Source organism: Onychostruthus taczanowskii, unplaced genomic scaffold, assembly GCF_017590055.1.
Source record: "Onychostruthus taczanowskii isolate IOZ18803 unplaced genomic scaffold, ASM1759005v1 scaffold20, whole genome shotgun sequence".
In the NCBI taxonomy this organism is placed as follows: Eukaryota; Metazoa; Chordata; class Aves; order Passeriformes; family Passeridae; genus Onychostruthus; species Onychostruthus taczanowskii.
In genome coordinates, this window is record NW_024499240.1 from 4,000,191 (window position 1) to 4,024,121 (window position 23,931).

At 36.9% G+C, this 23,931-nt stretch overlaps 1 protein-coding gene across 1 annotated transcript in view; it reads left to right on the forward strand.

The window, feature by feature from the left end:
- The window catches only part of MYO3B (myosin IIIB), a 198,183-nt gene that overhangs the window by 136,842 nt on the left and 37,410 nt on the right, over positions 1–23,931 (forward strand). Inside the window, exons 31-35 of the mRNA XM_041403364.1 lie at positions 559–721; positions 1,417–1,497; positions 10,134–10,254; positions 18,417–18,480; positions 19,364–19,502. Of these exons, the coding sequence (XP_041259298.1) occupies positions 559–721; positions 1,417–1,497; positions 10,134–10,254; positions 18,417–18,480; positions 19,364–19,502 (568 nt within the window). The remainder of the gene's footprint in view (positions 1–558; positions 722–1,416; positions 1,498–10,133; positions 10,255–18,416; positions 18,481–19,363; positions 19,503–23,931) is intronic.

Here is a 23,931-nt window from a genome sequence, read left to right on the forward strand (position 1 = left end):
TGTAAGCACCCATATGATTTGTCTCCTTAGGGAGAATGCTTTTAGACAATATTATGTCTAAAACCAAATTCAATCCAGGATTTGTGTTTTCACTGGGAAGAAAGGACATCTTTCAAAATTGTTCATACCTGAAAAGAGCTCACTGTCCAATTCACTTTGTAAAGACAGTAAACGTGGGATGTATTTCCACAGGATCACAGAATATTCTGAGTTGGAAGGGACCCACAAGAATTATCAAGTGCAGCTCCTACGTGAATGGCCCATAGAGGGATTGAAGCCCAACCTTGGTGTTGTTAGCCCCATGCTCTAAGCAACTAAGTTAATCTCATTTGCAATGGGGTGATTATAATCAGTGGAATAAAGAAGTTCCACAAGTACACAAGAGCAAATAATGGATTCACAAGGTTGCTATGATATGTACGATCAGTATTTTTCTAGTTTTCTCAGCAATTACACCCTTGAATAGGCTGCTGGAGGACTAATGAGAAGGCAAAATACAGGAGGTTATAATACTGATTGTAATACTGATTTATTTGTTTTGCTGTTATTCCATTACAGGTTTTCCTTAAGTATTACCATATAGAGCAGTTAAATTTGCTCCTTCGAGAAGTAATAGGGAGGGTGGTGGTCATGCAAGCCTATATCAAGGGTTGGCTTGGAGCAAGGAGGTACAAGAAAGTAAAAGATAAAAGAGAAAATAGTGCTGTTACAATACAATCAGGTAAATGTTCATATTCCCTGTTTTACTAAGTGTCTTTGTATTTCAGTCACTTAAATTGCATGTACGTTGTTAATTTATTAATTACAGTTTATTATGAAATCTAAATGACTGGGTGTGTTTTCTCTCCAGCTCATTGATGCAGGTATTACTGATTTACTTCTAAAGTATCATCTTAACATTTAGGGTTGTCTTTATTTAAGTATTTTAATATTTTCAGTGTGATGCCTGTGCACAAAATAAAAATATTGTTAGGTATGTCTATAATAACATGCAGTGCATAATTGAAATGCAGTAGCACACATCCCTGCCCGTGTACCAGAATTGCAGACGTACATCAAAAGATGAGCCTGAGAGTCTGATTATCAGTAATTTAGCAGGTTTCCTTGTAGTGATTTGGGGAACCATGTGAGCAAGAATGATGACACACCCTTTTTTTTGAGTCAGGATATCACTGAGCACATGGTGGCAATTAAAATTTGAATGAGGGAAGCGGTGTTTGAAGTTGTGAGGATGTGAATACTGCAGTCATGAACCCAGAGTTCAACATGTGGGAGGGTGGGGAAGAGCTATTGGGGGTGGGGGCTGAAGTAGTTATGGCAGGAGAAATGAAAGTTTCAGCACATCTCTGACCCTGTAGACTCTGTAGCAATTCCTTAAATAAATGTAATTTCCAGCACATGGTTTTGTATTTTTAGCCTGGAGAGGATATGAAGCTCGCAGGAAGTACAAGGAAATAAGGAACAGAAGAACTGATGCTGCTATACATATTCAGGCAGGTAATTAAAACAGTATTTCAATTGCCAACACCTATTTTTCTGTGGATAATTTTGCATGTGTCAATGTTTATAGCCAAAGAAAAAAAAAGTCCAAACAAAAGCTATCAAAAACATTACTTATGATTATTTTGCTTCAGAGTTAAATGATGTTAGTGACAGGTATCATGCACTTTAGACCTTTTATAAGTACTTCTCTGAAAGCAAAATATAGTAATTAAAAGCTGTTAAGTTAATTCTTGGCTAAAAGTGTGGATGGAAGACACAAGACATGCATTTCTCTGTCTTTGTTTGGAGCACTGATCTCGGCAAGTTGCCAGGTTTTTGTTTTGACTGCTTGCTGGGTTTGCCAGCTTTGACCAATCTTTTGACAATCTGCCAGACTCCTATGCAGCCATATCAATATGAATTTGAATAAACTTTAAAGAGATTATTGGAGGAACAGGCCCATAGGGCTGTGTAGGTCTCTAGTAGAGAGCAGAGTACCATATGGCACAGAAATCTAAGAACCAGCACTGTGAATGCTGTGAACTCAATGGTGTTTTCAGATGCTGCCAATATGAAGCAGCCTCCATATGATGCAGTGCAGTACACCTTCTCTGTCCAACTCCAGGTTCAAAGACTGTGACTGATAAAAAAAAACTATTGTAGCTAATGTGTTTACAGATAAACCAAGATATCACTTCTAGCAGCTTCCTGTACTACAATTCCTTAAGCTTTGTCACCTCTTGTTCTGTATCTTACAGTGTGAAATCTATATGAAAAATATTTGTTGTAATATTTTTTTACTTGTTCTCAAACCATTCCCAGTAAATTCGTTCATTTTTGTGTTGTCTAGTTTGCTACTCTGAAATTAAGCGTTGCTGTGACTTTCAGGAGAAAACAGAATGCCGTTCTAGTTACCAAAAGGAACAGAGTATCATTAGGATCAAATAATAATTTGTAGCTTTGCATATGTACTGTTATGAAAAGTCATGAAGCTTCAGGGTTAAATGCAATATATTCTATTAAATTGAAGAAATTTTTTCTTGCATTAGCAACAAGCACTGAATGGTTGCACAAGTACTCTCTCTCATTCTTCCTCTCCTTTGTGTTGTCATTTTCAGTTGTTTTCATGATAGCACAGAGAGTAGATCTTAAAGTACCCCTCTGCCACTATTTCCTGGAGTATTTGCTACCTTTACAAACACATGCATACCTGGACTTTTATTACAACAGCCTTTTGTTGAAGAAAGTGAAACTGTTAACCCATGACTGTCTCACTGTTACCAGCTCCTTAAGATGAGAGTTACCTCAGGTGCAGTAGGAAGCTTGTGTGTAGCATTATCACTTGGAGACTGCAGGGGACATTCTGCCTTAGAGTTTTATCCAGACAGATTTTTATCTCTTTAGAGAAAAAAACTGATGTATTCTGCTGTTAGCACACATGGGAGAGATTCAGAGCTCTGTTGCTTCCTGCCATCTTTTAAATACTGTGTTAAACATGGCAGAGCAGAGGCAGTGGGAGTGAATTGGGACACTGTTAGTCCTCTGGACCTAATGCTGGAGGAATGTTGTTAGTGCTCTTCCCTCCAACACACACAGTGTTTTCCTTTGTAACCTGGCACTTGACTGTTTCAGTGATCAGCCTGGGTGAATAAACATTAGGGACTACAGGGTTAAGAGTGACAGAGTGAACCTTTGTATTAATTAGGCTGGCTTCTCATCTTGTCTTTAGTACTCTAGTAGAATGGGAATAATGGTAGCAATAACAATAATAACAATAATAATAGTAATCCTCAATGCTTTTCTGTCTGTCTTTGGAAACCTATATTTAGGACTTCTTATTTGAAAATGTTTCTTGTGCAGGTTTTCTCTTCTCGATATGCTAATTATTCAGTGTTTGAAATCAAAGCTTATGCTTGCTAATCATGGCCATTTTCCAGGTTTTACAATCACTGACAGTTTTTATGTTGTTTACATAACATTACACAGTCCAAGTGCCTAGTGACATGGAGACAAAAGGTACTCTAAATCTCTCCCTTCTCTGCACATCTTACAGTGTGAGGGTAGTTCAAGGCAGCTTCCTAGCAAACGGAGTACAGTCACCTTTGTGTTTTTTAAAAACAGCCATTTCAGGCAGTGAGATAAATTGTTTGCATTTGTCATCCACATTAGCAAAACCATATAATTAAACTATATGTACTTCCCTCTCCTTTCCCTCCCCCCTGCCCCACTCAGGCAGGCCTTGGAATTTAGGAAGCATTTGGCTTACATGTTTCTACAGAACAGCGCATATTGAAATTTGTTTTCCTTTCATCTCTTTCCCAATAAAAGCAGCCGCTCAGCTTATCCCTTTAGCTTCCTCAGAACTTCCTTTCAGAATTCCCGATCTATTACAGCACATTCACATACCAGAAACAAGATGCCTTTTCATGCTGTCAACCTTTTTCATCTGAAATGTAAATTAATTCTTGCTGGTACGCTTTGACAGAGATCAAAGTAGGGGTATTAACCTTATTGGGCCTTCTCCTCATCAGAATCAGTTCCAAGGACTGCAAGGGTAGTGTTAGGAGGCCAGTCTTCACTGTTATCTATGGCCCTCCTCCAGGCAGTCCTCTGTCTACAAGTCAGCATTTCAAAGGCGCTGATTTCTTTTGTAAATGACCTTATCATTACTTTAAACTGTGTGAAAAATGATTTGCCTGAATAATTCTTGCAGGATTATCCTGCTCATTTTAATTGTGGGGGGACTTCATTCAGGTTCCAGGATATTGTTTAAGTGGTTTTGACAGCAAGTGATCATAGCCTGATAAAAAGGAGGAACACAGCTCCTGACTGGAAACCTCTTGACTTGTTCAGATTGTTCATTTCTTGCGAGTCAGTCTTTGAGGTAGGCTGCATTTGCATTTTAAAAATAAACAGATGCCTTTCAAATACATGAGCTGGTGGTCTGAGATCTCTGTGGGCCCAACAGTTCACTATCCATTGAAGAAATGTTGGAAGAAAAAACAAACTTAGAAAAAAAACCAACCCTCACAATATACATGAAGATAAAATTCCTGAGTGTATTATATTACAAGAAAAAAAGTCATTATTTCAGATGGGGGGAAGCCCTCACTAGGAAACAAAATATTAGGGAATTTAAATTTAATGTGGAAGAAAAAGCTACCCTACTTCAGCATATGTACATCTCAGGTTCTCAGAATATATAGATGTTACTAGACTCATGGTTAAAATGGTACACAAGATAAACAAAATCTTTTGTCATACTTTCAGTCACACTTTCTCAAACTGTGACGGTTAGAAAATGCTACTTTTTAACTCAGAAACAAATTGTAAAGAATGATTTTGTGTTAAGTGTTTGAGTTGACAATACTTTGCACTTCTGAGTATTTCTTTGTAATTGGAATTTATAGTGTTTCAATTCACATCTACATGAGAGAGAAAAATATATTGTCAAAGATTCTTAAAAATTATTTTCCAGATTCACAGCTGGTTTAAATCAGTGTATATCCACTGAATCATCTGACTGAAATGTTGCTTCATTGATTTACCTCACATGCAAGTCTCATTAAATGTTTATTTTAGAATAATTAGAATTTAGAATTAATTAGAATTTAAAGCAACAGATAATACAATTATGAAAATATGTTTTCTAGTTATGATAGCATGTATTTCCATGCAATGTGACTTGTCCCAAAAGACTTAAGGGAGGATTTTAATCTGGTTATTTTATTTGTGAACTGACATTGCCAAAATGCCAAATGAGTGGTGCATGCAATTCATTTAGATCTGAGGTGACATCACTGAATTCATTTTAATTAGGTCCACTTTAGCCATCTGGAATATACTGTGCAGCTCTGGTCAAGACTGAGTTTAACTATGCTTCCAGAGGTGAAAGGCAAATGACTAATCCACTGAGCCACCATCTCCTCCTCCAACACGTGCTCGCACACTCACCATATGTCATACTGTATTAGAAAATTCTTTATCAACAACTCTAGATTTGGGCTCTTTTCCGTAAATAAGAAGTGATGGATGTTCAGAAGGAAGCATCCCCTTGTAGATTGCTTTCTTTCTATAACTTCTGCTGATGCAGCGTTGCTTACATATCTCTAACACGAACTTCTGGCAAAATTTATTCCCTTTTAATAAAAAGAGGGACAGAGAATAGCTGTGATTTACTGGTTTACATTTATAATAAATGTAAGATTTTAATAAAAGCATTGCCTTTGGGACTTTCAGCAGTAAAAATATAATGTTAGATCAGTAAAGACAAGGAAGTATTTTTTGCATATTTATTCATCTATTTGTATTACTATGTGTGTTTGTGTGTGTACATGCACTCAGCTAATACCATTGTATAGGTCTAAGAATTACACAAGTAAAATGTTCCAAAAACTTCTAAGCACTTGATAAATATATCTAAAACTGTTTTCTTTAAATTTTCTTGAAAATTACTCCTAAATAGCAGATCCATTTTCCTGATTTTTTTATCAGTAGTTTTCCTTCTTTTAACTACATTGTCAGTGTAAAAAACATTGAAGACATGTCTCTCCTAATGGCAGCTGAACTGATGTATCATATTATCTTAATTTCACAGTCGGGGTGAACCAGACTAATTTTTATAGGCTGCACAGCTATGATTAACTTTACTCTCCCATCTCATTGTGCCCTGTGCTAGCTTATGGCATCCAGTAATTCTTCATGTTTAGTATGTCTCTAGTAACCATTAAAGGCCTAATGCTCATATGCAGGGAGCATATTAGAAAAGTGAGAAGGCCTTATAGTTTTAAACTCTGGAGCTTTATATTCCATCCTCATTTCTGAGCTAAGCTCTGTCAATGCTCAAATGTCTGATTTTTCTTCTGATTTTGAGGAGAAAAAAATGGAGATTATTCTTACTGGATTTCATGCTAAAATCAGGAAGGGACAATGTACAATAAAATCTCTTCCTCTTTCTTGCCGATATTGCCAGAATTTCTTAGTCGTCTTCGCTTTTTTATTTAACCAAGTCTCAAGATCAGAGACCGTGATACATGGTGGTTGCAGCACCAAGCCTGACACAATTCAACAAGCATTTGGACAATGCTCTCAGGCACATGGTATGACTCTTGAGGATGATCCTGTGCTGAGTCAGGAGTTGAACTTGGTGATCCTTGTTGGTCCCTTCCAACTCAGCACATTCTGTGATTCTGTGAATTCCATGTCCAAGTGTTGATGTGCATCAGTGACACCAGACCTGATGACAGCCTTAGTGAGTCTTGATAATACTGATAGTTACTGCTAGTACATGAGAATTCATAATTCCTTCTCATAATACTTCTGCTGGAGAACTTAGAATTTTTTTTCTGCTATTAAACATGCATCACCCAATATCCATCTAGAAGGTGAAAGAGGGGAAGTATTCATGGCACCCAACAAAGGATGTGACTCTGTGTCTTCTACTGCTCGTTAGAATTAATTTGTCATGGAATGAATAATCAGATTCGTGGGCTCTAATTTCTCTCAGATGCTATTAGTTAAGTTGCTGAATGCCCTTTTAACTATACAAATTAAGGAAGCGATGTGCTGTTCCTAGGAAATCAACTGCCTTCTCTTTAGCAAGCATGAGCTTTCACTTCTGAGTTGCTGTTATATGCTGTTTTAGGTGATGTTACAGAACAAAAATGTGTATGTGTAGAAAAAGTCTGTTTCACATGACTTTTTAGTGACTGAGAATTAATCCTTCTACTGTTTTAAAACTACTTCATCTCCTTTCTTTATAGTTCTCTCATAGACCTGTGATTGTTTGGCTTTGATCTTTTTACACCGTGCTTCACAATTTGCTCTGTAATTCTATATTTCCTGTGGGACTCAGAAGGCAAATGCCTGGACTTTTCCTATCTGGAATTGGGCAATATTGTGTGTAGTGTATATTGCCTTTGTATTTAGACCTTAAAAGTTTGTAACGGCAAGATGCCACACCTCAGACTCCCTGAGGTAGATTCTTGGTTTGCTAGGTGCTGAAACTGACAGAAAACTCTCTTTGTGTGAGAAATGATCAGTACAAGAAGTAAAAATTTGTGTCCTAATTTGTGGCGCATAAAGCATTTAACACCAAGTTACTAATAGAAGTGTTAAAATTAAGTTCAGTTCCTATGTTGCTTGTCAGATCCTGTCATCTTTGGCTATGTAAAGATCAGGGTTAAAGCTACTGTTGCTGGAAAGTTTGGAATATAGACTGAATAAGGTGAAAATGAGGTGACAGCTGGTAATCATTCTTCTTCAATGATGCAGTGATTGTTCATGGAGCAGTAGCAACATGAGTCTGCTAATTTCACACTCTTTGAGCCAAGTGCTTAGTGTCAAAACCAGCACCAGTCAGTAATGCAAATTGCTGTGATGGAGCAGCTTCCCAGCCTCTTAGACTCCCCCAGTAGAATTCTCTGCATATGTATTTCTTTTGAAGCATTATAGAGCCTGTTAATAAATGTTGAAAAGATGCAGTCCTACTAGCGTTTGATGAAGCTTTTGAGAGACTTAAAGAAGTTTGTTTGCCCTGTACTTCAATTGTTCCAGGAGTCAAAAGTAGGAAAAATACAGCTATTTACCTTTCAGATTCAAGGTAATTTGAAAGAAAGTTAGAAACCATCTTGTGGGAAGAGGAGTTGATTTTGAAAATACCTACGAAAACAGAAGATAGGGCAAAAACTATGTTTATTAAGTCAGATACAGCAGATTTTTACATAGTGGATGGGGCGAAGACCAAAATGGTTATACTGACATTAGTGAGAATCCCTAATAAAAAGAAAAACAATATTTAAATATAAAATCGCAGCAAGTATCAGGGTTGATTTTATAGACACACATGCAAAGAAATACTAAAAGCTGAGAAACTACAAAGGATAAAACTGAAGTTTATCTTATCAGTTCATTTGTTTCAGTGCTTCTTTCTAGTTCATCGACTGATGAACTGCAGAGAGGTGACTGCTGGCCAGCTGTCTCTGCTGCTGATAGCAGAGTAGGATTCTTGTCTGGTCAGTAGGGGATAGTTAAGGATTGGAAGCCTGATCACATGGGACAAGTGAGAGCTTGCCTCATCTCTGTCATATAGGCAGACTTTCCTAGTCTGATTATCAAGGGTGGAAAGTTCCTCAAGCCTTAGGATACCTGAGCTGTATATTTGGTTCAACACCTCAGCAGGCTGAACTTCTGTCATGCCTTCTGTAGAGGTTCTGAATGGTTGTTTATTTTCATAACCTCTCATTAAAAGGCAGTTTTTGTTGCTTCTTATCCCAGAAAACTCAGTGCTTTCATAAAAATCAGAAGTGTGAGATACAGAGAAATGTTGTTAATCTTCTGATCAATTTCTCCATTCCTCAGTTTATTCAGTATTTGTTCTATCTCCTGATTTCCTTCAGTAGTCCACAGTGTTGGTCCTGATCCTACATGAGGTTGCCTTTGACCTTGTTTCTGTGCCTATCTGTGCCTGTAATATGGAGCTCTGGACCCCAATGGGAGGGTTGCTCTTCTCCTTTGGGTATTTAATCTTCAGAATATTTTATGCACACTAAACGCATACAAACTCTGGTTTGTATGCATTTAGTGTGCATAAAAGCCTTTTCTGGACAGGAAACATTTTTTAAAAAATTATATCTCCTCAGCTTAGTTCCACTATTCTTTTACATACTGTCTCTCTGTTAAAACTGCAGTCCTGCTGGACTAAGCTGGACACAGCTCCTTTCTCTCACAACGCTCAGCCTTATTCAGCAACTGCTTGTTGTAAACTGAAACAATGGCACTGATACTGTAGTTACTTTTTCATTATTCAGTCCTTTCTCCCTTTAGGTATTTCTACTTAAAATAATGCTTGAAATAAACCCTACAAAATCAAATTTTGAATTTTTGTGAGTTTAAGTGTATATTGCAGTCTTTTTAGTCCATTCTCCTAAGTGCAGTATGCATCACTATATTTGGTTTGTGCTGGAGCTTTATTACTGCTCACAGATGTAAAAAATTCAAGATAAAACTATAGAAATAATTATGGTATTTAGGTACCCAAACCCAGAGAGAGTTTATGGAAATAAAGAATGTAGATATCCTCAAAATTTTATTAATTGTAATTCTATTTACCATATCATTCCACTATGGTTATTTTTTCTGCCTTTTTTTTTTAATTTAAAAATGGTATGAATTCTAATGTCTATAAATTTTTCCCTGTTTTTATGAGAGGTATTTTAAATGTTTTAGCATGGTTACAGTTAATATATCTGTCCCTGGCTCCACACCCCATTGTCCCACAATAAAAGAAGGAAAAGCTTCTGATTCTGTAAAATTATGACCAGCCCAAAGGTAAGTTTTGATTAAAGAAGTTGTTTTGGGAGTGATTTTATTTTAATACATTCTGAGTTGGATTCATGTTTAAATTAGATGCATTTTCTTTTTGAGGCCTGTTTTCCTTGCCTGGACTGTGCCAACAAGTGGTCAACAGTGAGACTATAAAGCCCCGTAGAATTTCAGGGTGTTGGTGACATTGCAAACATTGGAGTCATTCCTGTGGGGTCCTAAGTGTTCTTGTACACTAATTCTGTAAAAGCTGGGGACATTCAGGTCTATGCTGCAGAGCCAGTTTCAGTTTCTGCAGAATCTTTCTGATTCAAAACTATTGTTTTTAGCTTTTAGGGGTTATATGGTTCGTAAAAACTACGCAAGATTGAAAACCAGCATGGAGCGTGTAGCAGATCCTCAGCTTACAAGCAGCTGCTCTACTTCTGATTTTGGCTGTGAAGAAGGCTGGTAAGTTGAATCCTTTGCTATCTATTCTTTAACAAAAGCAATTTCCCACACAAGATCTGAAAGGAGCAGATTTGTCATCATGATTCAGCCAGCTCTTATAAATCTGCCATATTCTGAAGGTGACCACCTGTAGGTTAACAAGTTCTCCCTCCAGCTTTTGTCATCTCAGTGATCTCCCTGTTAGTGGAAATGTGCTGTTTGCTCTGGATTGCTCTCCTGGTTTTGTGCACTTCTTGTAAGTACCCAGAATACTGCAGATTGCAGACAGAATTGCAAGTGCTCAGCTTTTCAGCATTTGCTGCAGTGCATGTTATTAGACGTCCAAGAGTGGGAAGTTACCCTTCTGTGCCTAAAAAGCCTCATGCAGACCAGCAATGAGACAGGGAAAAGAGCTGTCAAGAGCAGATGGACACTTTCTGTCACTGACAGAAAGCCTAGGGATGCTGTAAACCATGGTGGTACTCTCTTGAAGAGAAGAGGTATTTTACCACTTTAAGCAATGGATTCACTCCAGACAAATCTTCCTGTGACATTTCCCTAGGTATGAGAGGCAAAAGGGATCTGTTACGTTTGACTCACCAGCATTGTTCTAGGAGGGTGGATGCATTTGCAGGACTAATCCCTTTCATTAGTTTCTGTGTCTGAGAGTTACTAGAATGCTGAAGCCATTCTGGAGAAGTTAACAGTTATTTCTTTTTCCATGTATGCTCATAGCATTGAGATTTGTTAACTTCCATGCTAACTCTGCTACATGCCCTAGAGCATTATTGTAGAACTTTGTTCAGGTGTAACTGCCTGCATTCTTGCAGCTTATTGGTGCTCCAGCATAGTTTCCTTGAATCAGGTATTCGATTTCAGCAAGAAAAAGATTCAGACCATTGGACAAGGACTAAATGGTTTTGGTAATGATTTTCAGGGTGAAGAACAAACCACTACATTTTACCATCATAGCTCTGTTTTGGGGTTGCGTGACTGCTCACTGGGGAATGCGATTCCTAATTTATGATTCCCTTCCTGCATATGCAGCACCTTCTGTTTCTTTAAGTCTTTAAGGGGTGTGTATCTTGTGATCTCTTTAGGATTATTGATGATCATGTGTTCATGTATTCTCCAGTCTGCACTGATGAATGAAAGCAAGAGCTGATAAGATGTGTACTGTCAGTTTTCTTTGGCATCCAGAATTATAATTATTTACAATGTAAACAGACTTTTTCATTTGGAGCTGTTTGGAGGCACAGAGCCTCTTTAAACTTTTTTATTCATTTTTTTTGTGTATGGGAATGGTTCTCTTCCATTTTTTGCATTAAAATGTCTCTGGAATTCTTTGTTACTCACCAAACAAATGTATTTGGGTTTGGTACAACTTGGCTTAATTGTATATCATTTGAGGCTCACAGAGAATTTATTATTTGTTTACTGTTGAGGTGAATTTGGGCTTTGTGTAGCACGTTTATACAGCTTTTAAAGACATTTAGCCACGAAACTTACATTGAAATCAGTGTCTAAATGCATTTAAATATCTGACCTGAAGATGTCCATGTAAAATACATTGGCAATTCAGGTCTTGCACCCAGTCCAGGTTGCAGTTTACAGTCAGATAGATAAATAAGTTCGTCTTTTGCCTGGAGTTGGGAAATTGCCATTACTGCTGGCAGTTCTTAATTTAACCCAAACAAAAACTGCACAATGTTTGTCTGATCCATACATTTCTCAGCAGTGGCCTCAGGTTCCAGTGGCTTCAGCAAGACTTGAAAATGTCAGCATTTCACAGGTAGTGTTCAGAGCCCTGGGACTAAATCCAGTAACTTAGTTGCCATAAATCAAGCATCACTTTTTCATGTAGCTGTTACTGGGCTATTGTTTTAAGCACATGGCTGTTCAGTCATACAGGAAACTTGTAGGAAACAGAAAGGTGCAGATGCTTAACACAGTAGGGTAAGCGACAAGAGAAAGCAACTTCAGTGTGGCTTCACATATATGGAACAAAAGTAAAGGAAATAAAGTACTATTTTCTCTTCATTTTCTTTAATTTCTACTAAATTTTTTTATTTCTTTTTCTTTTTTCCCCCCCTAACTGGTAGTTCTGGAAAATAAGAAATGAGCTTAAAGGTACTTAGGATCAGAAAGCAAAATGGCACACAGTTTAGTTGTATGCATGCAGAGGAGTATAGTGTTGCAGTTAAATGTATGGCAACCTGCTGCTCTTTTAAAGATCTGTGTAAAAGCTGAGTTACAGTGTTATATGTAAAGCACTCAGTTTTACTAAGTCGTGAATTTCAAAGTGTTCAGAAGCAACGAGCACTTAAAAAAAAATAATCCAATAGAAGAAATTGAATCTCTACACCTAGTTCATGCTCTTGAGTCAGTGAATGCAGGACATAATCAAAATGAAGCTAAAAAATTACGTGTCTTTCTAATTAAATGTGCACATTTGTTCATTTAGCATTACATGTTAAAATGTTTCATGCATTTATATGCTTGACTTGGTTATCAAATGCAAAGCTGATGTCACTAAGGTAACTAAGGCAAATTGAGAGTTGGCAAATATCTCTGGTTGGAGTAGAAGTAGATAGTGTAAATATTAGCAGGGAAGTGGCTTTGTCTCATTGAAAAAATGTTTTTCCATTCAGTTCCACAAAGCTGTGGAAGTGTTTGTGACTCCTGCTGAAACAGGATCCTGGGAATAATTGTGCGCCTGGGAAGCTGACACTGTTTTAATTGTTCCCCAAAAACCATGCAGGTATGAAACACCTGCCAAGCCTTTTCCTGACATCATCAGCCACTGAGAGGAACCTGCAGGCCTGCGTGGCATCAAGGAGCTGAATCACAACCAAACCTTAAACAGGGCAGTTATTTTAAAGTCAAACATGACTTTAAAGTAACATGACAAGACATGAGTAAAACGTGGTTCAAATGAGGAAAGTGGAAACCTTTCTGAGCCATTTTTACAGCAGCTGAATAGCAAATTTACCATTCTGTATAGAGCTGAATAGGCAGCAGTGGAGGGAGGAGTGTGATGGGGTCTCCTCTTTCATAAGGAGAGCACAGACACCAGCCTTACTTAATGTCTGCCTCCATTTTGCAATTGATCATTGCAGAAATCAAAAATGCTGCATTTTTCAATGGCATAGCTAAATTTCAAGTTAGTATTAGGGATCTTTTGAGCTAATTAGGAATAATTTATGGAGAAGTGAGAAGTAATTTTCTAAAACATCATGTGATTTGAGCTTGTTAGATTGACAGATCTCTACTGAATATATTTTTCATAAATGTTCTTGCTTAGCAGGATAATCTACAGTTCAGTGACTAAGGACCGTAATCTATACTACCTTGTTCATCTTCTTGTTCAGACAGAGCTGTCATTCTTAAATATCTTTAAATCCCTTTAGACCCCATCAAAGTATCTGTAACCCGCATGTTCCACCATCATCATCCTTTCCATTTCCTTCCCAAATGAAAATTGTGTTAAGTAATACTGATTTGATACTTCCCCCAGAAAATACTTACTGTATTGTTAATTTTTTTCCCCTAGCTCATTGTACTATAGCTCAGTGACTGCTAAACATCACAACAGAAGTTAGTTACATGTACACAATCAGTGCCATCGTATTGTATAGAAGAAGGCATTGTTTCCACAGAGTGACTTACTTACGCTTCAGTTGGCTCTGTGACTTCAACTGTGTGTCAATGAGTATCCCTTGCTCATTGGTGTCCTTTGGAGCTCTGTGTGTTAAGAGTAGAAGATATTGGATATCAACACCAGTTCACACTCTTGAACTGAGTTCATTGTGATTTTTTTCCCCTGTATCTTTCTCTTTTTACCTGTTTTGTACCATGTCCAGGCTTTGGTCAGCTAAGGTTCTCAAAACCATTATTTTTAGTAATGACATTCACATGAGCCTTACAGAATCAAGATTGTATAATAGAGTCTGTACACAAACTAAGCTACACAGGCACACCAACTTAGATGTTTATATAATTATAGACAAAGAATAATTATCCGCATTTTTCTCTTCTTCAGGGAGTATGCTTGTGAAAGTCATGTTCTAGAAATGGGTCTATTTCTGCTCTCTAATGGTTTGACGGATGAAGCAGAATCTGATTACTAAATTTGTATCAGAACTAAGTGAGTGGTGGTACAAGGGCTTGAGAGGGTAGGATTTAAATTAGAAACAGTTACATGAAATGTAATCATCTGCAATGTCAAAGTCCATAGTGCTCCAAAGTTTACATTGGGAGGTTTACAGCAGTGAAGATACACCAACTCACTTGTGCATCATAACATTTTGTCATCACTGTCAAGACTTGGTTAAGGTAGTATGTTAGAGACTGCTCTTGAAGAAAATTAGCAAGTCCTTTGGCAGCAGGAATGATCACATATCTCTGTAAACCATGGTAAAGGAAGATATCTAAGAAAGATGAAAAACTAAGGGTCATATGGTATCATTCTCCAATCATGAAAGGCTCATGTGAAAATAAACTGTTCTGTGTTGAGAATCAAGCAAGAAATAATGGCCTTGCATTGCAGCAAAAGAATGTTAGGTTAGACATCAAGAAAAGTTTACTAATGGTAAGTTGAGTTAAACCCTGTGTAGGTTACCTTGGAAAGTCTTGACAGCTCCATCACTGCAGGTTTCTAAATCAGGTTAAACAAATATATGGGGAAAAAAATAGGTGTAACTGATTTTTCTCTGAAAATGGGGGTGGCTTAGATGATTTGTCAACATCAAGTCATTATCAAGTGAACTGTAACATTTCTGTGCCAGTGGGTTTGGCATTGCAAGGCAGCTTTTATAGCTGCTTTTGTCGTAGTGCCACCAGCTGCTGCTGCATCAGTGTGGGGACTAAGTACAGAAATGGGTCTAGAGGAATTCTCCACATATCTGCTTTACTTGCAATGGCATTGTTGCTGTGCTGAAAAATGAATGAGGTTCATTTCTCAGTGGTTTGCTACAATTGGAGGCCCACTGAAATAGCATGCAATGTGGATTTACCTGCATGAGCACTGGTAGATTAGCACATAACCACAGTATCCGGTGTATCACTGAGAGATTAAACATGATTTCAGTCACATGAGAACAAATTCATTTAGGAACTGGTTTCATGTGAATTCTCCTGTTTCATATAAAAGCTCTTCTGTCTTTGCTGTGGTTTCTTTGACTTGGTCTGCAGCCTGCATCTCACTAAAATGAGGTTCACTCTTACCAGTCAACAACAAAACCTTCCAAGAATTCTTTTGATTAAAACAAAAAGAAAAATAATCACTATGTTGATGTGTTTCTATTCTTCATGGATAGCTGATTGAAAGGGTCACATATCTACATTCTAAACCAATTTTTTCAGGATCTTCAGAAGAATGCCACTGGGTCTTGGTAATTTATTCCCTTTATAAAGGTGTATAATTTATATATACACCTTTCCCATACTTTCTCCTTGGGTGATATCAGTTTCTGTCAAGATCACATTACAATTTCTTGTATAAGGCATCTTTTGAATATGAATTTTCATTTATTTCCACAAGAAAAGCTGGTATAAAGACATTCTGGTTTCCTTTAATAGCTTCACTTTCCTATTTTTAATCATAGCAAACTAGAGATTATTGCTTGTGATGGAAATAGGAAGTCTGCAATCCTTGTGGCATGCAGTAGTATCCATGGGCCTGATTCTGATGTCATGTGAGCTTCTAATTACTTTTCTGTTCCTAAGTTTAGTTACTCAGGATTTTTAAAGGTGTAAATGGGAATTTGGGCACAATTTTCCTGTGTCATCTAGTTTTTCCCTCTTTTCCACCCCTTTGGAATTTTTCATCTACCCACACTGGAAGGATTGAATTTGTTCTATTCTATAAAATACTGCTTTTGCAACATGAACTGAATTATTTCTGGTAGAATACCTAGTAGTGTTTCTAACATTTTCAAAAGCATTTAAGTAATGAAAGTATAAGTGCCATTACTTATACTAGCAATGGCCAGAGTAACTCCAAAACCAGGTATTTTTTCTCCAGCATAAGTTAATCTCCATTACTACATTTATGTTGCTATGGTTCAGCTGCTTTCAGTGCTAAGGATAGTGAGTCTATACACTATACAGATGTGTAGACAGACCTTCAGAATCAATGTTTCTTTCTTTTTCCAATGTTTCTTGCTAGTGGAGTGATTTATAGACAGCCTGTATGTGAAGACTGAGGCGTATTACAGCTCAGTAGCTGAACAGTCAGCAGCAATGTTGAGTTGCCTGACTGAAACCAGGCCTATGAACCCAGATCAGCAGCTGATAGCACATTTTCAGAGGTATTCCCTGCCAGTTTGACATTGTGGTGGGCTGACCTTGGCTGGCTGCCAGGTGTCCCCCAAGCTGTTCTGACATTCCCCATCTTGTCAGGACAAGGGAAGAAAAATGCAATGAAAAGCTCATGAGTAACAACTAGTAATCAAGGGCATACTTCTGGTAGCAACAGTAATTCTGTGGAAGGACGGGCTTTCTTGTGGCAAATACAACCCAATTTAGGATTGTTTTAATCAGAAACAATGCATCACTAAGAGTTGGGGTATGGGGGCTTCCAAATTCCAGAGGCTGATTTTTGCTAGCTTGAGCTGTACAGAAGGGAAGCTGTGGATTTTTACCTTTGTGCTTTAAACAATTACATAAGGTTACATAAGGTTCTAGCTGTGGCAAGGTTGTGTATTTTTTTTTAGTAGAAGACAGAGATTATTTTCATGCTGCTCATTTAGATCCGGATCCAAACCACCACAAAATCTGAATATTTAAATTTATATAATGATTCAGTCCAGTTTTAGCATTGTAGGCCATTTGCAACATACTGATCTGACAGTAAATTTTGATTTTGACATCCACCACAGTGATACTTGAGGATTATTAATAATTTTTACCTTGTATTTGATTTATTTTTAGAAATGTTGGGGGAAAAGGGAGCGCATCAGCTCAAAAAATGCTTGAGGAAGTTTTGGGGAAAAGTGGCAGGTTATCTAACCAGTGCCACTAAATAAATTATTATCTAAATAATATATATACAAGATAAATAGTGATAAAGAACTTTACCGATAATATAGTATATGCACAAATGCAGTGTAAAATACAGTCCTAGACATAGGTTATACTTTCCACTTTAAGAGGTGTGCCAGTACTAAATGATAATGCATTTCTAAAATGGATCCCTTCCTTTTCTCCAAGGAAAACACAAGTTTAAATTCAATTTACATTTTAGGGAGAATGTTTTTCTTCTCTTTCTTTGTGTCAAAGAATAAAGGGGGACTTAAATTCCCCTTATCTGACATACAAGTCCGAAGTTCCCTCGTGAAATTGAAACATTACAGAAAAGATGAATGTTTATGAATTTCATTCTCTTTTGACAATTAAAAGCTCTTTGTATTAATCCCAGTTTGAGGACCATGAGCATACCAAATAATTTTTATTAACCTCAATTTTTTTAATCCACTAAATGAAATTGGTAGCATCTTTTTTGGTATTGGATAGCTGAAGATTCTGAAACAAGTTCTGTCTGGGTGGACTTTGCTGTTGAAGAAATCCATTGACTTCAAAGGCCTGACAATGAGGATCACAGCCTGCAGAAGGTTTTTATGTTACTTTAATCAGCATTAATGAAGTAGGAATTGGCCTTTAATATTTTTAAGGCAACATAATGTGATGGTAAAATAGTAACAGATATAGACAAATAATCTAAGACGTCTTCTTGCTCTTTCTTTGACCCACATGGCTTTAGGAGAGCACATGTGTTTTACTTCTTGCTCACCCATCAAATTTTGAGTGTTTAAGTTTGAATTCTGTGAAAATAGCTTCTCATAGCCCTGGGAAAAATATTTAATGTAAAATCTTAACAAACTAATACATTACTTCAATTTAATTGAATTTTTGTAAACTCATTTTACACATATGTGCAGATTTTTTATGACAAATTCATTGTTCATAACCTGTTGCTGTGTTTAACAGTATGCACTTTCGTATAAGAGGAAATGGGACTGGTCTGGGTTTTTTTCTGAATTGATTGTATGTGCATATTTAGAAATTGGGGGAGGGAGAAAAGGGAAAATCAACAAAAAAAAGTGTGTATGCCAGTAAACCTTTTATAAGAGTAAAGAAATGACAATATTTAAACTAAATTTTTTCTTTTTCTTTGCTTTTAGGCAGCAAACCAGCAACCAGTCTTCTCCTGTTGTGCCTGACTTTCCTGACAAACAAACTAAAAAGGTAGTACTAAGTTTATATTCTAAAACAACATCCCATTATAACTTCAAATTCCTGAGTCCACAGTTCTGCAATGTGTTCATGTCTGCTTGGCATAGCCATCTGAACATGAAACCGTTAGTGATGTTTTGAAGTCTTTGAGACAAAAGCCTGCTTGCTAAGAACTTTAGTTCTGTAGAGAGACAGGGAGGTACAGCGAATAAGAGAATCAAAAGGCTGGAAATTTGCTGCTGAGAATAAATGCTAGCTGCTCCCTGAGGTGATTTGTCTGTGCACTTCACTTTCTACAGATGTTAGAGACTCTTTTTTAGTAAGGACCTGAGGTTCTTTGGTAGCACTTTGATATCCTGCTCGAATTCAATATGTGAAATGGAGGAGTCGCTCTGTGACTTGGAGCACAGCATAGTCTTTGAAGTCTGATCCAATTTTTGCTGCTTACCGTTTGATGTTGAAAGGATGAAATGGAGAAAATGTACAGTTTTTGCCAGTAACTCTGCTGAGCATATGTAAGATTAAAAAAACAAAATCCCTTGGATGATGTACTTAGAAATGTTAAGCAGATTAATACCTTCCTATAGCTTTTTCTAAAGATACAAATTAACTATGAGAGGAAATCAGCATACAGTGCATGCTATGATTTAACTGCATGAGGAAAGGGGATAAATAAGTTAAATGGAAAAAAGTAAACAAATGTTTGTGACATGGGTGCTAAGTCAGTGTTGCTGAAAGCCACAAGAATCTTGTGTAACTTAAATCTAGCATTAGATGTTTCAGAGAGTCTTGGAAAATAACAAGTTGCTCTCTATGAGATCACAGCTGTAAGTTATCATAATCAAGTGGAATCAATACATTTCTTATGTGCCTAAACCAGCATTCTTTATTCCAGGATAATTTGGATGAGATTTCTGCTTCTCCATTTATTCTAAAAAATTCATTTGAAACGAATGATTCACAGTCAGTTAGCCAATCCCAGACAGTTGCAGACCATCAGTTGTCAAGTGTCTTGACATCCTGCAGAAAAGGAGGTAAGAAATAATAAAGTAGCAGAGATATTTTGTTTACTGCTTATAAGGTACATGTTGCCAGCATGCAACTTGCTTTATATATTGGTGAGATCATTTAACAATCCCTTGAAAGGCAGGAAACATAACGGAAAAACTTTCTTCTACACATTTTCACTCTGGAAATATGAAAAAGCCCTTAAGTCTCTGTATTACAGAGGCAAAAGTAAAATGATTTTTAAAATACACCTTCTGTTAAAAGTGTCATTACTAATCTCAAAATATCCCTTTAATGAAATCAAATCTACCTTCAAGAGCTTCAGCTTTCCTTTGCCTTCCAACCTCAGAAGTCAAAGACGGTAATGAAATCTCTCATGTTGGGCAGAATGAAAGACGACTAGTTTGTGCACACACACAAAGATTCAGTCAGCAGCACGGGAGCATCTGCAATAGTTCTACAATCTATGCAGTGCACATTTTTTTTTATTTTATTTGCTGGTATGTTACTTTTGCCTTGTTTAGCAAGAGTTTCAAAACTTAATGTAAAACATTTTGACATTTTTTGAATTTTACCTGGTTTATCTTTGGATATTCCAGAAAATCATTACCTATCAGAATACTTTTGTCTTTTCATGGGTTTTGTAATCATCCTATTTTTGCAAATCCATGAATGCAGAGTTCATTACTAGACTGTAGAATAACTTTCACAGTTTAAGATGAAGTAGGTTGATAATGTGATATCTGTAACCAGAGCCAAAATGCATATGATAGTAAATTAATTTTCAGATTAATACTGAAAATTAGTTGTTTATACTGGCGTGCTATTAATTATCATTACTGTTTGTTTATTTATTTCATGGGACACCTTTCATCTTGTAAATCTACAAATATTTATCTGAATAATTAAGCCCTAATCCTGCAATTTATGTGTTTAAATTTTACAGAGTTCAGTAAAACAATTTACAATGTAAAGGCAAGAAGATAGGTATTTATAGGGAATTTGTTCTGTTAATTCAGTGTTTTTCCTCTCTTAATCAGGCATAATGTGCTTTCCATGCTAAAAAGAGAATAGTATTTAAACAGAGCAGATTGAGAAATCCATTCTTCCCTCTTCATGCATTTCAGTCCATATGGGCTTTGAATCCGTAGTGTGGAACTGCAGGGGAAGTTTGCATTGCTATCTAAAATTATTGCATGTTAAACAATAAACCTGTCAAACAGAAATATCTTCATTGCAGCAAATCCTCTTGAGGAAAGCAGTCAGGGCCCAAATCCATCATCTTTACTCTCACTGCATATTGCATGTTACCTTGCAACTGGTCTCCTTGAAATCAAAGACCTTGTGTCTGAGGTAAAACAATTAGAGTAAAACTGGCAGAATTACACCCTTAGCAAATATAATTCAGAACCATTACCCAGTAGTTTAGAGTGTCTTCAAAAATGTGGAATCATAGAAGAATAAAATTTGAAAAGGAGATAAATGCAACATTGGTCTGAACTATTGAAGAGACATCTATATTTAAATGAATAAGCATGCAAATGCAGAGAAGAAGTTTCCCAGTTAAGCATGAAAATATTCAAATGGATGATGATAAAAATCACATTTCGATGAGTAACTATTTAATAAGTAAACCTGATGATGAATAATAACTTATTCGGGTGGTTTTAAAAGCATGGCTTGCATTCAGAGATGCAGATGCTTTCACCTGGTGCTCAGTCTGTATTCAGCTGCAGTGTATGAAATACACTTTTAAGCAGGTTGTATTCTTACACCTACTGTGAAAACCAAGTGAAATAGGAAATATCTCTTTGGAACAAGAAAGCACGTATAAAATATGTGAGCTGTACAGTGTCATACTAAATAAGCTGCTGTTCACACTAAAAAGCTGCCCACTAGGTAGTCCAAACAATGCAAAGACTGTTATTTTTCATAGTGAAACATTTTTCTGCCATGTTAGAGACTGTTTTTTAATTCTCTGTAAGTTACATTACAGACAGCACTAGTCTGCCAGCTTGGTGGTGTTTGGACCTGAAATACAAAGGCCAATGGGAAAGGGAATGTGACATGTTTCTGCACTGGTCCATGACCCCAGTTATGAAGCAGCGTTGGTGTTTGCTTAAGGAGGAAGTCTGTATGCAGGCTTAAGCACAAAAGGAAGGACAGGCTGCTTATTTGTCTTGAGGCCTTAGTAGGTGAGGGTCTGGTTCAGTCAAGAGGGGACAGAACACAAAAGGACAAAATGGTTGATATGACTTTGCATGTTTTTGTATTAATGTGTTCTCTCATATCTTGTTATCTGGCTGTCTAATAGCACAGGCTGCCTGTTCTTAATAACAGATTGGCAAACGAAGAGTAGAGAAGAAAATTTCTACAAAAATCACACAAGGACTACACTCTGTAATTAATACAGAGACAAAAGCCTCTTTTTCACATCAAAAGCCTTCTCACTGGGTCATAGAAAGACTGAGCAGTATGGCCAAACGCAAGCACAGCAAGTGCATGCATGTGTATGGTTCTGTAGAGTCACAGGGGCTGGTTTTACACTGCACAGACATTCCCCTGCACTCTGCCAGAGCACTGGGGCAAGAACAGTGACAATGCTGAGAATTCCCTCCAATGTTTCTGCTGTACACAGTGCCTGGGCAGAGAGTCCAGTCATTAGTAACAATTAAGCCAGAAGTTAATTATTCTAGTCATAATACAGTACTGAAGAAATCGAAATAATATAATCTCCAGAGGCCAAGTAGTGATATTCCCATAGATGAGATAGATAGTGAGAATGTATGAAATTATTAATGAAGAGTGCTTCATAGGGAATTGACCGATGTAACTTTGCTTCAAAGGTAAATGTGACAGATTATCTGAGATGCAAAGGAAATACGTTTGCAAAAGGAAAGCTAATAGTATCTCTGCATTGACCAAATGATGACATATTTTTTTATGCTTAGCACAGACGTTTTGGACAAGTGAGAAAATACACAAAGAATCTCTGGTTGTGAACATTGTCCCATGGGAGAACAATGTGACTTGTGGATATGTTCAGTTTATGCCTTTCACCCCACATTGCAATGCTGAAACTTTGTGAAAAGTAGAGAAATTTGCCAGGATTCTGTGAGATCTGGAAGTATAGTCTGTAGTGTTGTCTATAGCCACAGTCAGAGGCAGTGAATAGTCCATTTCAGTATAGCCTTTGATTTTAGATTCTTTAATCTTTTATATTTTCAAAACTAGGGGAAATTAGGGCTTGATGTGTTTCAAGCTGGTGTCCCATTAGTCAGTGACCCATTTTTAATGTTTTTCTTGCAATATGTATTTTTTTTAATGCTGATAATTTTCTCTTCCTTTCTGGCAAACCAGTCATAAAATGGGATTTGGTAAATGTAGCTGCGCTGGGTTTGGAGAAACGTATGAAGTCACTGGGTTTTGCACTGATGGAGGACAAGCAGATAATTAAATATTTCAAGTTACTGCTTGATGAGGAGGAAGGCTGCTGCCCACCTTGCCCACTGTGGTCACATTTTAGTAGGGGCATTGTGGGCATGGGAGACATTATTCCCAAAACGTTACTCTGTGGTTGTCTTCACACAGATGATATTTACCGGTTCATCATCCTAAACAAGAAATTTTAAATAATCATGACTTCATTTGAAGTTCGGACTTAACTCCAGTTTTAAAGAAGTGATCCAGCTTTAATGCTAAGAAGCATGATCGTGTTAAAATACCCAGTCCAAAAAGAACAGTGGCTTGGAAGTTTGATCTTTGCTTTAGAGTACAGTTTTCTTTGTACCAGACTTTATTATTGATAATACTTTAAACTGCCTCAATCTAAAGTACAGTCTTAATTCAATGTCTTGTGCTTGCAAATGAAAGGTGCTTAAATATAGAGAACTATGTTACACTACGTGGTAGTTTAATGCTGTAGTAGAGTTTTAACTCTGGTCTCATTTCATTACTATTTTTACATTTTTTGAAAAAAGTTAACAGCTATGGCAAAGCAATAATCAGTAGTGACTTGGAAATGGGGGCACTTTTTATCCTTGAATTCACAAAAATTTAATATCCCAGCATGGCTGTAATAGGTATTATAGTAAAGAACAGGTAGTATCTCACACAAAATGGTGGTATCAAGATCTGGGTGCCTTGTAACAAAAGATGCCACTTCACTTTGTGCAAGTAGAGAGAGATCAAGCCATTCAGCTGTTTGTGTAACTCAGCTTCCTGTTTGATTTCATTGTAACAAACCTTCCTTTCTAAGTAACAACAAAACCACTGCTACATGATATAGTGTAGTGAAATACTGCATGGACTTTCAACTAGTTGTCACTGGCAAATGGGATGATATGGACACATAATGCCATTCCTTTCAGAATCCTATAATTCAGGAATGTAAAGGAAAGAATTTGTAATATATTTAGAATTACTTTTGGTTGTTTAAACAGGAGTTTCATTTCA